The sequence below is a fragment of the Bos grunniens genome, chromosome 20 (assembly GCF_055505025.1).
Source record: "Bos grunniens cultivar Pamir isolate PY7600 chromosome 20, Bosgru_T2T1.0, whole genome shotgun sequence".
In the NCBI taxonomy this organism is placed as follows: Eukaryota; Metazoa; Chordata; class Mammalia; order Artiodactyla; family Bovidae; genus Bos; species Bos grunniens.
Window position 1 is genome coordinate 33,353,969 of NC_141184.1, and position 13,795 is coordinate 33,367,763.

General features: G+C 40.7%; 1 protein-coding gene across 10 annotated transcripts in view; it reads left to right on the forward strand.

Moving 5' to 3' along the window:
• The window catches only part of SPEF2 (sperm flagellar and cilia associated 2), a 208,077-nt gene that overhangs the window by 74,436 nt on the left and 119,846 nt on the right, over positions 1-13,795 (forward strand). For all 10 annotated transcript variants that reach the window (XR_015148649.1, XM_086361399.1, XM_086361400.1 and 7 more), the window contains 5 exons: positions 1,830-1,984; positions 3,978-4,059; positions 6,199-6,260; positions 8,635-8,738; positions 11,758-12,014. Coding sequence is in view for 9 of the 10 variants with exons in the window: in XM_086361399.1 (XP_086217525.1) it covers positions 1,830-1,984; positions 3,978-4,059; positions 6,199-6,260; positions 8,635-8,738; positions 11,758-12,014 (660 nt within the window). In the remaining variant the exon portion in view is untranslated. The remainder of the gene's footprint in view (positions 1-1,829; positions 1,985-3,977; positions 4,060-6,198; positions 6,261-8,634; positions 8,739-11,757; positions 12,015-13,795) is intronic.

Below are 13,795 nucleotides of genomic sequence, written 5' to 3' on the forward strand. Positions count from 1 at the left end.
ATGGGGAAACAATGGAAATAGTGACAGACTTTATTTTCTTGGGCTCCAAAATCACTGCAGATGGTGACTTCAGCCTTAAAATTTAAAGACACTTGCTCCTTGAAAGAAAAGCTATGACAAACATAGACAGCATATTAAAGAAGCAGAGATATCACTTTGCCAATAGAGGTCTGTATAGTCAATGCTATGGTTTTTCCAGTAGTCATGTATGGATATGAGAGGTGGACCATAAAGAAAACTGAGTGCAGAAGAATTGATGCTTTTGAACTGTGGTGTTGGAAAAGACTCTTGAGAGTCCCTTGGACTGCAGGGAGATCAAACCAGTCAATCCTAATAGAAATCAGTCCTGGATATTCATTGGAAGGACTGATGCTGAAGCTGAAGCTCCAATAGTTTGGCCACCTGATGCAAAGAGCTGACTCATTGGAAAAGACCCTGATGCTGGGAAAGATTGGAGGTGGGAGGAGAAGAGAAAGACAGAGGATGAGGTGGTTGGATGGCATCATCGACTCAATGGACATGAGTTTGAGCAAGCTCCAGTCGACAGTGAAGGACAGGGAAGCCTGGTGTGCTGCAGTCCATGGGGTCGCAAAGAGTCAGACATGACTGAGCAGCTGAACAATGATTACTGTTTTTACTAGAAATTTCAAAATTTTTACTAAGATCAGTCTGTATTGACTGGTAGGTCATATTGAGATGTTAAATAGACCTGTTTAAAGCCTGACAAAAGTTCAATGAGATACCAGTCCACACCCAAAGAGTATAATTTTTTAGGAAATGGAAAATATGTGTTGGTGAGGATATAGAGAAGTTGGAACTCTCATACATTGCTTTTGAGAACGTAAAATGTTGTAACCACTATGGAAAAATAGTTGGTGATTCCTCAATAAGTTAAATAATTACTATATGACCACAGCAATTCCACCACTGGTATATACTCTAAAGAGCTGAAAACAGGTTATCCCACCCCCCCAAAAAAATCCCATGTACAGGAATATTCATAGCAGCATTATTAATGATAGAGAAAAGGTGGAAACAACCCAAATGTTCATCACCAATGAATCATTAACAAAATGTGTTATATCCATACTATGGAATACTACTCAGTCATAAAAGGAGTAAAGTGCTCTTATGTGCTACAATATGGATGGACTTTGAAAACATCATACTAAGTGAAAGAAGTCAGATACAAAAGACCACATATTGTTTGATTCCTTGGATATAAAATGTCTAGAAAAGGCAAATCTCCAGACAGAAAGCAATTTGTTCTTGGGGTCAAGGGTAGGGAGATAGGAAGTGACTGCTTAATTGATGCAGGGTTTCCTTTGGGATGATCAGAATTTCTGGAAAAAAGATATAATGATTGAACAACATTGTAAATGACCGTAATATTGAATTGTATCTTTTAGACAGGTTAAAATGGGATTATTTTACGTCATGTAAATTTTTGTTGTTGTTTAATTGCCAAGTTGTGTCCACCTCTTTTGCGATCCCATGGACTGTAGCCTGCTAGTTTTCTCTGTCCATAGGATTTTCCAGGCAAGATTACTGGAGTGGGTTGCCATTTCCTTCTCCAGGGGATCTTCCCAACTCAAAAATTGAACCCACACCTCCTGAATCTGCTGCATCGGCAGGCAGACTCTTTACCACTGAGCCACCAGAGAAGCCCCAGGTGAATTTTACCACAGTGTTAAAAAAAAAATCTTGATCCAAAAAACATTTCTAAGAGACCCTAAAGAGAATGTTCTAAGTTTGAAGCCAGCACTGAAGAACAAAGATTCAATTTCCTAAATGAAAAGCTATTCATAAAATAATCTTTTGTATTTTAGGCTTTCCTATTCAGGTACTTTCTATTGACACTCTTGTTCAAGAAGCTATCCAAGCATTTCATGACAAAGAAAGTGTCAGCGGGGCCCACGGACTTCAGAAAGCACCTGAAGAAAAGGCTTTACCAGTTAGGCAAGAGAGTGGTGAGGAAAACCAGGCAAGTGTGGCTTTAGTTTTCTTCTCTGTGCCTCATACATTAGAGATTTCCAGCTGGATGGCATCTAAGAGATCCTCTAGACTAGAGATTGGCAGAGTTTTCTGTAAAGGTCCAGAGGGTAAATATTTTAAGTCTTATGGGCCCAGAGGCAACATCAAGGATATATTACATGGATACTTACATAACAAGAGAGAAAATTTCAACCCCCATCCCTACTGTCCTAATACATACACACAAACACACACATATCATTACCTAGGTGGGCCATCCAGTATGGTGGGCTAGACTTGAGCTCAGTTACCATCAGCTCAGGCATTCTCCTGAAGAAAGAACCACTGGTTGGTAAGGGGGTTCATTCAGTCGCTAAGTCGTGTCCAACTCTTTGCAACACCGTGGACTACAACATGCCAGGTTCCTCTGTCCTCTACTATTTCCTGGAGTTTGCTCAAATTCATGTCCATTTGTAAGGTAAGGGGGTGGAAGGCTCAACTGTAAGGGCTTGGGGGAGGGGTGAGACGTCGGCGTTTTGGGAAAGTTCACGAAGTGATCAGCTCTCAGAGTAGAATTCCACTACTGAAAGTTTGGCAGTGGCCAGCAGCAAGTCCCCATCTTGTAGATGCAGCCCAGTGCGGGTCCTGGGCAGCAGCCAAGGAAGGTGTTGGAGAGGAGCAGACAGATGGCGAGGGGGACGCCTTGCAGTGCTATTCCCTGGAGTGATGCTTATGGACTGTGTATAAACAACCAGCCTATTTTGGTCCAGGGATCGTCGTTTGCAGACCTCTGATTAGACTAATACATCTCAGTTTTGGGGGGTGGCTGGTAGGGCAAGTTTTCTTACGGTTTACTTGCATTACTGTTTCCATCAGTGTTGCATCTTGCTTATTACGTAAAGAGTCTAGGGCAGGAACTTGGAGAGTATGGCCCCACGTTGAGAATTATGATGTGGTCTTGTTATAGTTCATTTGCTAAGTCATGTCTGACTCTTTGTGACACCATGGACTGCAGCATGCCAGGCTTCCCTGTCCTTCACCATCTCCCAGAGTTTGCTCTAACTCAAATCCATTGAGTTGATGATGCCATCCAACCATTTCATCCTCTGTTGTCCCCTTCTCCTCCTGCCTTCAATCTTTCCCAGCATCAGGGTCTTTTCCAATGAGTTGGCTCTTTGCCATCAGGTGGCCAAACTATTGGAGCTTCAGCTTCAGCATCAGTCCTTTCAGTGAATATTCAGACTTGATTTCCTTTAGGATTAACTGATTTGAACTCCTTGCTGTCCAAGGGAGTCTCAAGAGTCTTCTCCAGCACCAGATATAGTCTAATCTGCTCTTTTAAAGGGAAATAGTAGCAGTTCTAAGCATGAATTGATTCATTTGGCATCAGAGGCTTGTTGATGGTTAGGCTTTGAGGAATCCCAGATTCTAAATCCACTGTTCTTTTCCCTACCTTATGCTGTCTCTGAAATTGAATAAATTAACAGAGACTCTAATCCAGGTCATTTGCATGAGCTGCAAGGAAAATACCATTTAACCATGATTCTGAAAATAACTGGGAGGGTTTTTCTTCATTGTGGGCTGCCTCTTCTTCTGTGTTGTGGTACTCTGTATTCTAATTGATGAGGTAATAGATAATGTACATATTTTTTCTTTATTTTCATTATGGCTATAACTGACCCCTCTAGGTCTGATCTTTCTAAGGTGGTTTTCCACAAACTCTACCTCTTTCTCAGCTCCCATTATCCTTTCCAAATGGCAGTTGTGTATTTTACATAGAAACTGAAGACCAGCTGATAGACAGATTATACCACAGGTTACTATGTGTTTCTCTAAGTACAATTATCATCAAATTGTATTCATTTCCCCAGAACTCATTCAGTTCTTCCTAATATCATTAATGTTTTAGATTAATGAGTTCATGGTTGTAAACCTTACTTACAGAAGTAAAATCAAGAATGTTATTAAAATCTGACAATGTTAAAATCTCTCCACGTGTGCAGGCATGTACTTCCTCCCCAAGGGACGTGCAAGATGGATCTTTAGCTGAAGCACTACCAAAAAAAGAAGATAAAACCAGACTTGGTAAGTAAGATATCAAAACAAATCATCCATCATTTACATAAGTGAGACTAATAGTAGGAGCACATGGATGTGAGCACAAACCAGCTTTCAGGACAAGAGAGGAGAGATGGGGAGGGTTACACAATTGTCTAAGTGGTCACAAGACAGACAGGACAAGATCAACACAGCTGTCCCTAGCCACTGTCTGCCGCTGGCGATAAGAGACGACAATTTCAAAGGAATCTTCTCACATCCCTTCAAGTAGTTGCTCAGTTTTGTTGTGGTTTTGAAAACAGCCAGGCCAAATCATCGTCACTCTTCCTGGCTCTGCAGGGAGACAGCAGTTACTGTTTCTTCTCACCTCCGCAGGTGGGCGTGTACCACTGTGCTGTCTGCTCGCAGCCGCTTTCGTTCACTGTGGTGAGGGAGGCTGTGGCTCTGTCTCATCCACCCACTCAACAGTGGTTCCTCAGATATTATAAAAGTTAACATTTATTCTCAGCCTTGTGCAAAGCAAATAGAACCAAGCTTCTCAAACCCAACAAAACATTATCTTCCTTGGGATCTGGGCTTCAGTCCTACAGATCCTTGGTAAAACCACTGAAGGAAAACAATTTTAAATCTTGAATATGTTTTCTATTTGTGCTAGTTAAGGCTTTGCCATATTTAATCATTGCATAAAATTTGGTTCCCTCTGTACCATCACCATTGGAGAAGGAAATGGCAACCCACTCCAGTATTCTTGCCTGGAGAATCCCATGGACAGAGGAGCCTAGTTGTCTACAGTCCATGGGGTCACAAAGAGTCAGACACGACTGAGCAACTAAGCACAGTACCATCACCATAATAGCCATCAACCTTGGACAACATGCATGTTTATTATGAGCAGGCAATTCTGCCAGAGAGGCCAAGTTTCCTGTCTTTTAAAAAAATATAAACTGTCCCTTGTTCAGTTATTTGTTTCTTACAGGATAATTCTAATTGATTTTTAAACTATTGTTAAGTATTTTATGACATTCTATTATGAAAATCCATGAAATTAAAAGACGCTTACTCCTTGGAAGGAAAGTTATGGCCAACCTAGATAGCATATTCAAAAGCAGAGACATTACTTTGCCAACAAAGGTTCGTCTAGTCAAGGCTATGGTTTTTCCTGTGGTCATGTATGGATGTGAGAGTTGGACTGTGAAGAAGGCTGAGCACCGAAGAATTGATGCTTTTGAACTGTGGTGTTGGAGAAGACTCTTGAGAGTCCCTTGGACTGCAAGGAGATCCAACCAGTCCATTCGGAAGGAGATCAGCCCTGGGTGTTCTTTGGAAGGAATGATGCTAAAGCTGAAACTCCAGTACTTTGGCCACCTCATGCGAAGAGTTGACTCATTGGAAAAGACTGATGCTGGGAGGGATTGGGGGCAAGAGCAGAAGGGGACGACAGAGGATGAGATGGCTGGATGGTATCACTGACTCGAAGGACGTGAGTTTGAGTGAACTCCGGGAGTTGGTGATGGACAGGGAGACCTGGCGTGCTGCGATACATGGGGTCGCAAAGAGTCGGACACGACTGAGCGACTGATCTGATCTGATCTGATTATGAAAGTCCAGTAAATTATAAAAAGACTCTGAAAACTAATTTTTTACATAGAATTGAACTAAAAAATCTCTGACTTCTAGAATTTTCCACCTTCAGACATGTTTATTACCTATAATTTGACAACCCAGGAAAGTAATATGAACGTGAAAATCACTTAGTCGTGTCCAGCTCTTTGCGACCTCATGGACTGTGGCCTGCCAGGCTCCTCTATCTGTGGGATTCTCCAGGGAAGAATACAGGAAAGTAAAGATATAGTTAACTAATTATATTTTTGGCTCGTTTTCCAAGAAGAGAAACTGTACTAAAGTATTTCTAATGATATTGTTATGAGTGAGCCACACTGGAACAAAACAAGTAGAAAACACGGAGCCACATAGTGGCCAGAATTTAATGGTGTGAAATGAAGGTAAATGCCATGCTGGGCTGCTGCTTTTACTTCCTTCCTCTGCGTATCTCAGACACAGCTAAATCCAATAACCCGTAGGTCCAAAACCACAGATGGTCAAATACTAACATGGCTGTTAGTTGTCAGTACCGGAGTATATTCTCATCACTTTTTCCATTGCTAGATACCGATGCTAGAAAAGCAGCAAAAGCTGAAGAAGTCGTAGCGAGTGATAGTTTCTCTGAAGTAAGTACTATAATCTAATTTTGGCTACTAGCATATTGAAATGTGTTGTGATTCATAGCCTTTTCGTAGCATTTTCATTTTCATATGAAATAGCAATATGCTCCTCTTTGGCTTAAACCTGATGATGAAATACTAAACCTGAGTTTATTTGATATTTTTTATATCTTTAATATAGTTTGCATCTAAAGCAGTGGAAATTGCTTTCAGTTGCTCCTGGTAAGAAAGTAAACACATGCTTTTAAAAATTTTAGACTTACACCACATTTATATTGATGTGTTTTTCTTTACCACTTATTATTTTTATTTCTTTCACAATCTCTTTACCTTTAAATTTTTTCCAGAATTTATCCTTAGACTTATTGGTGACTCTGAAAAATTTTTCATTAACCCCTGAAAAAATGTTTACAACAATTTGCCAACTATTGCTTTTAATGAAAACTAATATTTCCATATATAGGATTGCTTTACTATATATGGAAATATAATGGTCAAATAGAATGGTCAGATTAATCAAGTGGGATTTTATAAAATATAATTAAGGTAAATAAATAAAAGTATATTTTTTAATTTATTGTTTCCCCCCCCAAGGAAATCAATTTTGTAATATTTTAGATTTCAAAACTGCTTTAAGATAGAAAAAGTTTTGGAAGAATATACACCAAGCTATAAACATGATGACATATAGGGAGAAAAATGAGTTTAGAGAAAATGATCAAAAGGAACTCATAATTTTTTCTCTGAATTTTTGAAATATAAATTAGCATAAATACTAAATATATTTTTATATTTACATTTATTGAATTACAAATCTCCTGTGTTCCACATTCAATTCAGTGCTAAGGGCATACTTTGTTCCATGTCTTATAATCTGAGGTGGGAGTGTATATCAGTGAGCAAAAGTGACAGGGCTCCCAAACTTTAAGGAGTTTACAGTCTAAAAGAGAGGGACCATAAACTCATATGTAAATGAGTTTATATGAACCAGCAGATGCTGATGATGTCACCTGAAAAGAAAAAGTAGAGTCAGGGAGATGGCTTTGAGAGAGTGAGGTTTAAACAGATTGAAAGACGATTGACAGAATCAGCCACTGGCTCTGGGGAACCATTTCAGGTCACCAGAAGAGCTGAGTGATGGCCTTGAGGCAGAAAGGTGCTTGTGCAGCAAGGTAGGGGAAGAGAAGGGAGGAGGTTAGAGAGGTGAGCAGGAAGGGAGAGGGATCAGGTCAGCTAGGGTCATGGAGGCCATGATGAGGATGTTGAGAGTCCAGGGGAGTCTTTGCAGGGTTTAAATAGAGACTTCCCCGATGGCTCAGTAGGTAAAGAATCTGCCTGCAATGCAGGAGACACAAGAGACTCGATTTCAGTCCCTAGGTTGTGAAGTTTTCCTGGAATAGGAAACGGCAACCCATTCCAGTATTCTTGCCTGGGAAATCCCATGGACAGAGGAGCCTGGTGGGCTACAGTCCATGCGATTACAAAGAATTGAGCACACTAGCACATAGTATCATTTGACTCATAAAATGCTCACTCTAGTGGCCGAGTTCAGGATAGACGCTTGGGATGTTCTGTTCATCTAACAATATAAATGCTGGAAAAAATAGAAAGGCTAACTATCTGAGGGCCAAAATCAGGCATCAGAAAAGCAAACGGTATTATTCAGCCATAGAAAAGAATGGAATAATGCCATTTGCAACAACATGGAAAGATCTAGAGATTATCATAACAGGTGAGGTAAGTCAGAGAAAGACAAATATTATATTCTATCAAATGAATTTATTTATAAAACAGAAACAACTTGCAGACTTAGAAGACAAACTTATGGTTACCAGAGAGGAAGATAGGAGAGGGATAGTGTGGGAGTATGGGATTAACAGATGTATGCTACTGTATATAAAGTAAACAACAAAGATTTACTGTGTAAAATAGAGAACTATATTTAACATCTTATAATAAACTACAAGGGAAAAGGAAGAAATATATCAGATTTGACCATTGATAGAAGAGAACTTCAGTGGGCAAAAGTCAGGCTTACACAGGTCACCCCAGAAGGCATGCTCCCTCTTCGTGGCATGAGTGACTAGAACTCAAGCCGAAAGCCCCAATCTCTTTGATTTAACATATTAGAGGATGAAATCTGGGGACACCAGAGCAACTAAGAATTAAAGAGGAAGATCTTGAAAAGGAAGGAGCTAGAGGAGGAGCTCCCACATCTGTATATACATTTTCCTTAACTGCTTGCTGGATTCCAGAATTGTACTAAAGGATCAGTGTCTTCACCAGAGGACATGACCATTTAATTTTTTTTCCCCTCCAGATATTTAGAATCTGGCTTTTAAATGAGCTCTTCCCTACCATCCCTTGTTTATTTTCACAGCTCACTGTGCGTGCTCAGCTTGGTGCAAAATCAGAAAAGCTGCTGAAGAAAGGAAAGAGCATATCTGATATATTGCTAGTCAGCATCATGGTAAATGCCATTAAGTATGTATCTATGTACCACAATTTCTTTCTTATGTCTTTTAATATATTAGCAGGTAGAGCTTTATAAAGAATAATATAGAAGTCATTTTAATTTTTAATATCTAATGAATACATACAGAAAGAAAAAGATGTATTTTGTGATTTTCATGCCTGTATTTCACTTTCCTCCCTTTTTCAAACTTGACTTCACTCACCCAGATGGGACTTCAAGTTAGGTTCTGTTCTCTTTTTTTTCAGCTGTGCTGGGTCTTCCTTGTGATTCTTAGTCTTAGTTACCCCAGGGTATGTGAGATCTTAGTTCCCTGACCAGGGATGGAACCCGTGTGTCCTGCATTGGGAGGCAGATTCTCAACCACTGGACCACCAGGGAAGTCCCAAGTTCTATTCTGTATGGGGAATTCAAGGAGAAATTAGACAATTGGAAAAGCCACGGAACAGGTTTGGGAGAGGAGAAACCCTCACTATATGGCCTTGGGTCAAAGTGTTTCCTCATTTTGTGTTTCGGGAGGAGAGAGTGATCCCAGGGGTCCAAAGGCCGGGCAGCACAGGGTAGGAAGGCAAGGAGAAAGTAGAGGTTGCACAGGCAAGGAATAGCATATGCATAGCACAGAGGTGATATGTGATAGGATAAAGAAAAAAATTTAAATAGGCTATAATTTTGTGATTCCTCCTTTCTAAGAAAAAAAAGATTCTTGTCAGCCCTCCTTTACAATTGAGAAAAGACAGAAATTTTAAAAAGCCATAGCGGCTCGGTTAATTAATTCATGCAATAAAGAAATGAGGCAGAGCAGGATGCTAAAAGAAAAACGGCTCGTGTGAAAGACCTTTGCAGAGCATCAAGTGGGTGAGGGGTTGGGGGTTGTGCTGCTTGGGAAACATTATGACCAAGAGAATGAAGACAGGAGGCTTTGGAGAATTTTTCCTGGGAGTCTGCAATGGACTCTCCCTTTCGAGTTTCCTTAAGAGGCTTCATTCAAGGTTTAAGTTGCCTCTCAGTGGCGATATATCTTGGACTGATTGCTTTTTTGAAGAAACTTGGCCACAGGGATGCTATTCCCAAAGCTGAAAGGGATCTCATTCTAACAATTGTAGCATTTTTCAAAAACTGGAATAAAACATGTCTTAGCCATGGCATTCATCATTCAAAGAAAATTGCAAATGAAGAGCATCAGCTCTAAAATGGATCTTAGCTTTGGTTTCCATGGAGTTGGAGTGTCTACACCCCACCCTCAGAACTCTGCTACCTTCCCACTACCACCATCCTCTCTGCACCTGAGACATGTTCAGAGAATTGCCATCAGCCTGAGAGCCTTCCATTTAGTCCAAGTGCATCCTTCTTCGATAAGGAAAGGAAGGCACGTGGCAGTTCAGCTGGGCAGTCCAGTCACATGACAGGTTAGTGGCGTAGCCAAAGCGGAAGTCTCCTCATTCCCTGTCGTCTGGTGTCCTCATACTACAGTCTGACAAGCATGCCTTGGCCTCCTCCTCCCCTTGAAGTAGCTCCTGAGACAGGAGGTGGGAGAAGGTTCCTCAGATCTGGTAAAGTGCTCAAGAAGTTTCTTCTCAGACTGAGGCCAATGAATTAACAATCCCATTCTCTGCAGAATGTTTGCCATGTTCTAAAAAAGTCATAAAAGCAAAATGCAGGCTTTCCTTGCCCTTCATAGCCTAATAGGAGTAATAGAAGCAGTGACCTGAAGGCAGCTTAATACTATGGAAAGATCACTAGATTTGGGGTCACTTGCACTTGTGTGACTTTGAACAAGTAATTAATTAAACCTCTCTGAACCTGAGTTTTCCCATTCCTTCCTTGCCACACTGTCAGAAGAATCATACACAGGCACCAAAACACACTTCCAAACCTTTAGAAAGGGAATTCTAAGTATTTAAATGAGTTTTAATGGAGAAAGAAATGAAATTACAATTTTTCACCCAAAAGTCAAAGTCTTAACTGTACATAATTTAAGGATTTTGCAAGAGCAAAGTTGAAGTTGTGTTCCAATTTAAAGAACTAAAATAATAGTTTTTGGAGCACCTATTGTCTTTAAAGGATATGACATTGAATGCAAAAACTGAAGAAATGATCCTTACATTTCAGCAACTTAGAATTTAGTTGAGATAAAGAAGACACACTTGAATTTTTCTAAGTCAAGAAATGTAAGAGTTAACCAATTGTGTGAGGAAGTGAATGAGAATCCAAAGGAGTTCAGATCAGGCTCTTATGACTCCATGCTGGATTGGGTGGGGTAGGAAGAACCTTCCAGGTTGGCAATGTGAGTTTCCACCATATGCTAAATTCTGTGCTGAGTTCTTAAAATGTGTTATTTCAGCTCGTCCTCACCAGCATCCTGTGAGGTATGTTATGTTATCCTGCTGTATAAATGAGGAAATTGATGTTCTAAAGAGGAACAGCCTATGAACGCAGCTAGAAAGTACTATTTATATGCACGTAACAGCGAGGAGATTGGTGTGTTCAAAGTGAATGGTTCAAAACTGTGAGAGAGAAGTTAAAGGGGAGCAAGTTGTGGCTAGTTCATTTTAAATACCACGTTGTGGCTTCTGGAATGGATTTGGAGGGCAGCAGGGACCCACAGAAGGATTTTGAGCAAGGCAGTGTTTGTGGTACAATAGGAAGCCTGATTTTGGCTGTGTGTGCGTGCTAAGTCACTCCAGTCATGCCCAACTCTGTGCGACCCTATGGACTGTAGCCCACCAGGCTCCTCTGTCCATGGGATTCTCCAGGCAAGAATACTGGAGTAGGTTGCCATGCCATCCTCCAGGTGACCTTCCCAACCCAGGGATGGAACCCAAGTCTCCTGTGGCTCCTGCATTGGCAGGCAGATTCTTTACCATCAGCGCCACCAGGAAGCCCAATTTTGGCTGTAAAGAAGTAAAATTTATGCAGAAAGAGGTTAATGTGAAGTTGAAAGAAAGATAAAGTCAAGATTCATTGTGTTATTATTTCTAAAGGGACTTGTATCTATCAAACTATTAATTATTTGTCCTTTCTTTAATTTAGTCAGATACCTATGTATAAAGGCTGGATCCTGGATGGCTTTCCAATGACATTAAACCAAGCAAAGCTTCTGGAGGAAGCACTCACAGGCTACAACAGAAACCTCATAGAACTGGAGGGAAAGAAATCACGCACATCCACATTAGCTGTTGACCCTACAGCTTCCAAAGAAGTGCCTCTTCCCCCTTCTGCATTTGATTTTGTCATGTTATTAGACATTTCAGATAATTCCTCACTGAATCGCATGAATGACATCATGGGTAAGCTGGACACCTTTCTAAAAATGTCCTTTTATGTAATTCAGAGTTCTTTACTTTTCTTTGAAATGGTGAATATTCCCATTTACAATTGTAAGTGGATAATAAAGAATCCATTTCTGACTTCCAAAGAATTACCTAGCACAGCTTAGTTGCCTCCTGCTCTGTCTGTATTCAGCACTCTAGCCCAAACCTGAAGCTAGTAGAGAATTCCATGGTGACCGAAAGCATCTCATTCAACCCTTCCATCAACTTGGCCACTCCCCTGGCCCTGAGGTGCCCTCTTTGAGACTTGCATGAATGAAGGAGCTTCTCGTGGCTACTTAGTATATCTTGATGTGTTACTCTAGTGAAGTTCATGAACCACATTGGGGCTACAAGCAAAGATTGCTAACATCCTTCCCTTGGATTGTGTATTAACTGAGGAGCAGTTATCAGTTGACTGAAGTCCTTACATCATGAGGTCAAATAGTCTTTCAAGATGAAAATATCACTTTATTCCATAAATTAAGTAGTTATGAGTAAGAGCACACATTCTTAGCTTTGCAAGTTATTTAGGCATTTGACCTTTGGAAAGCTAATTCTTTCTTTCTTTCTTCTAAACCTCCATCTCACGATATATATAATAGAATGGCTCATTGCATTATTACTGGATAATTAAAGGGAAACTGTTTCATTGCTCACAACACTTCTGACACCAAAGGTGTATGGGTTTTCCCTACCACCCAGTTCTTCAGTTCTTAATAAACACCAATTGGGTGTCCTAGAATTTAATTCAATCCTGGCAGTAACTTCCCAGAGTTATCACAGATTTTCACAGTTGGCTCAGTCCCACAAGACTTCTTCCCACTTCAGATGTCTGCCTCAGTGCAGTGGATCCCCAGGTTACCCACGCTTCTGTCTGACTTGACTATAAATTAGGGGTTTCCATGACCCCTCCTCAGGTCTGATAGATTATCTGTAATTATCTGTAATGACTCACAGAATTCAGGGAAGCACTGTACTTACTACTACTGTTTCGTTGTAAAGACTGACATAGAAGATACAAATGAACAGCCAGTTGAAGGGGTACACAGGGCAGAGTGTGGAAGAATTCCAAGCTCAGGCCCTTCCCCCGTGGAGTCTGGTGTGTGACACGCTCCTGGCACATGGATGCATTCACCAACCCACAAGCTCTCTGAACCCCTTCTTTAGAGTTTTTATGGGAGTTCCATTATGTAGGTATGACTGACTATATAACTGAGCATTGGTGATCAGCCTCTAGCCTCTTCCCATCCCTAGAGACCTGGGGTTAGGACTGAAATTTCTACTCTGTGGTCAGCTGGTTGCTCAGGCAGAAGGGCTCCACCCTCCCAAGAGTCACGTCTTTGGCATAAACTCAGATAAGGTTGAAAGAGGCTAATTATGAATAATATAATATAAAAACCCTCCTCTTACCGCTATAGGAAATTACAAGGGTTTTCAAAGCTCTGTGTCAGGAGACAAAAACCAAATATACATTTCTTATTGTCTCACATATATTAAGTGAGATAAATGTTAAACACTTAGTATAGAATCTGGTTGGAGAAGGAAATGGCAATCCACTCCAGCACTCTTGCCTGGAAAATCCCATGGATGGAGGAGCCTGATAGGCTACAGTCCATGGTGTTGCAAAGAGTCGGACACGACCGAGCGAATCTGGTACATGCATCAGGAACAAGAGTGGCAGGACATCAGGAAACACATCGGGAAAAACAGTGGAAGACTTTGAAATGAACACAAGATTATTGGATGTTCTTTCACTA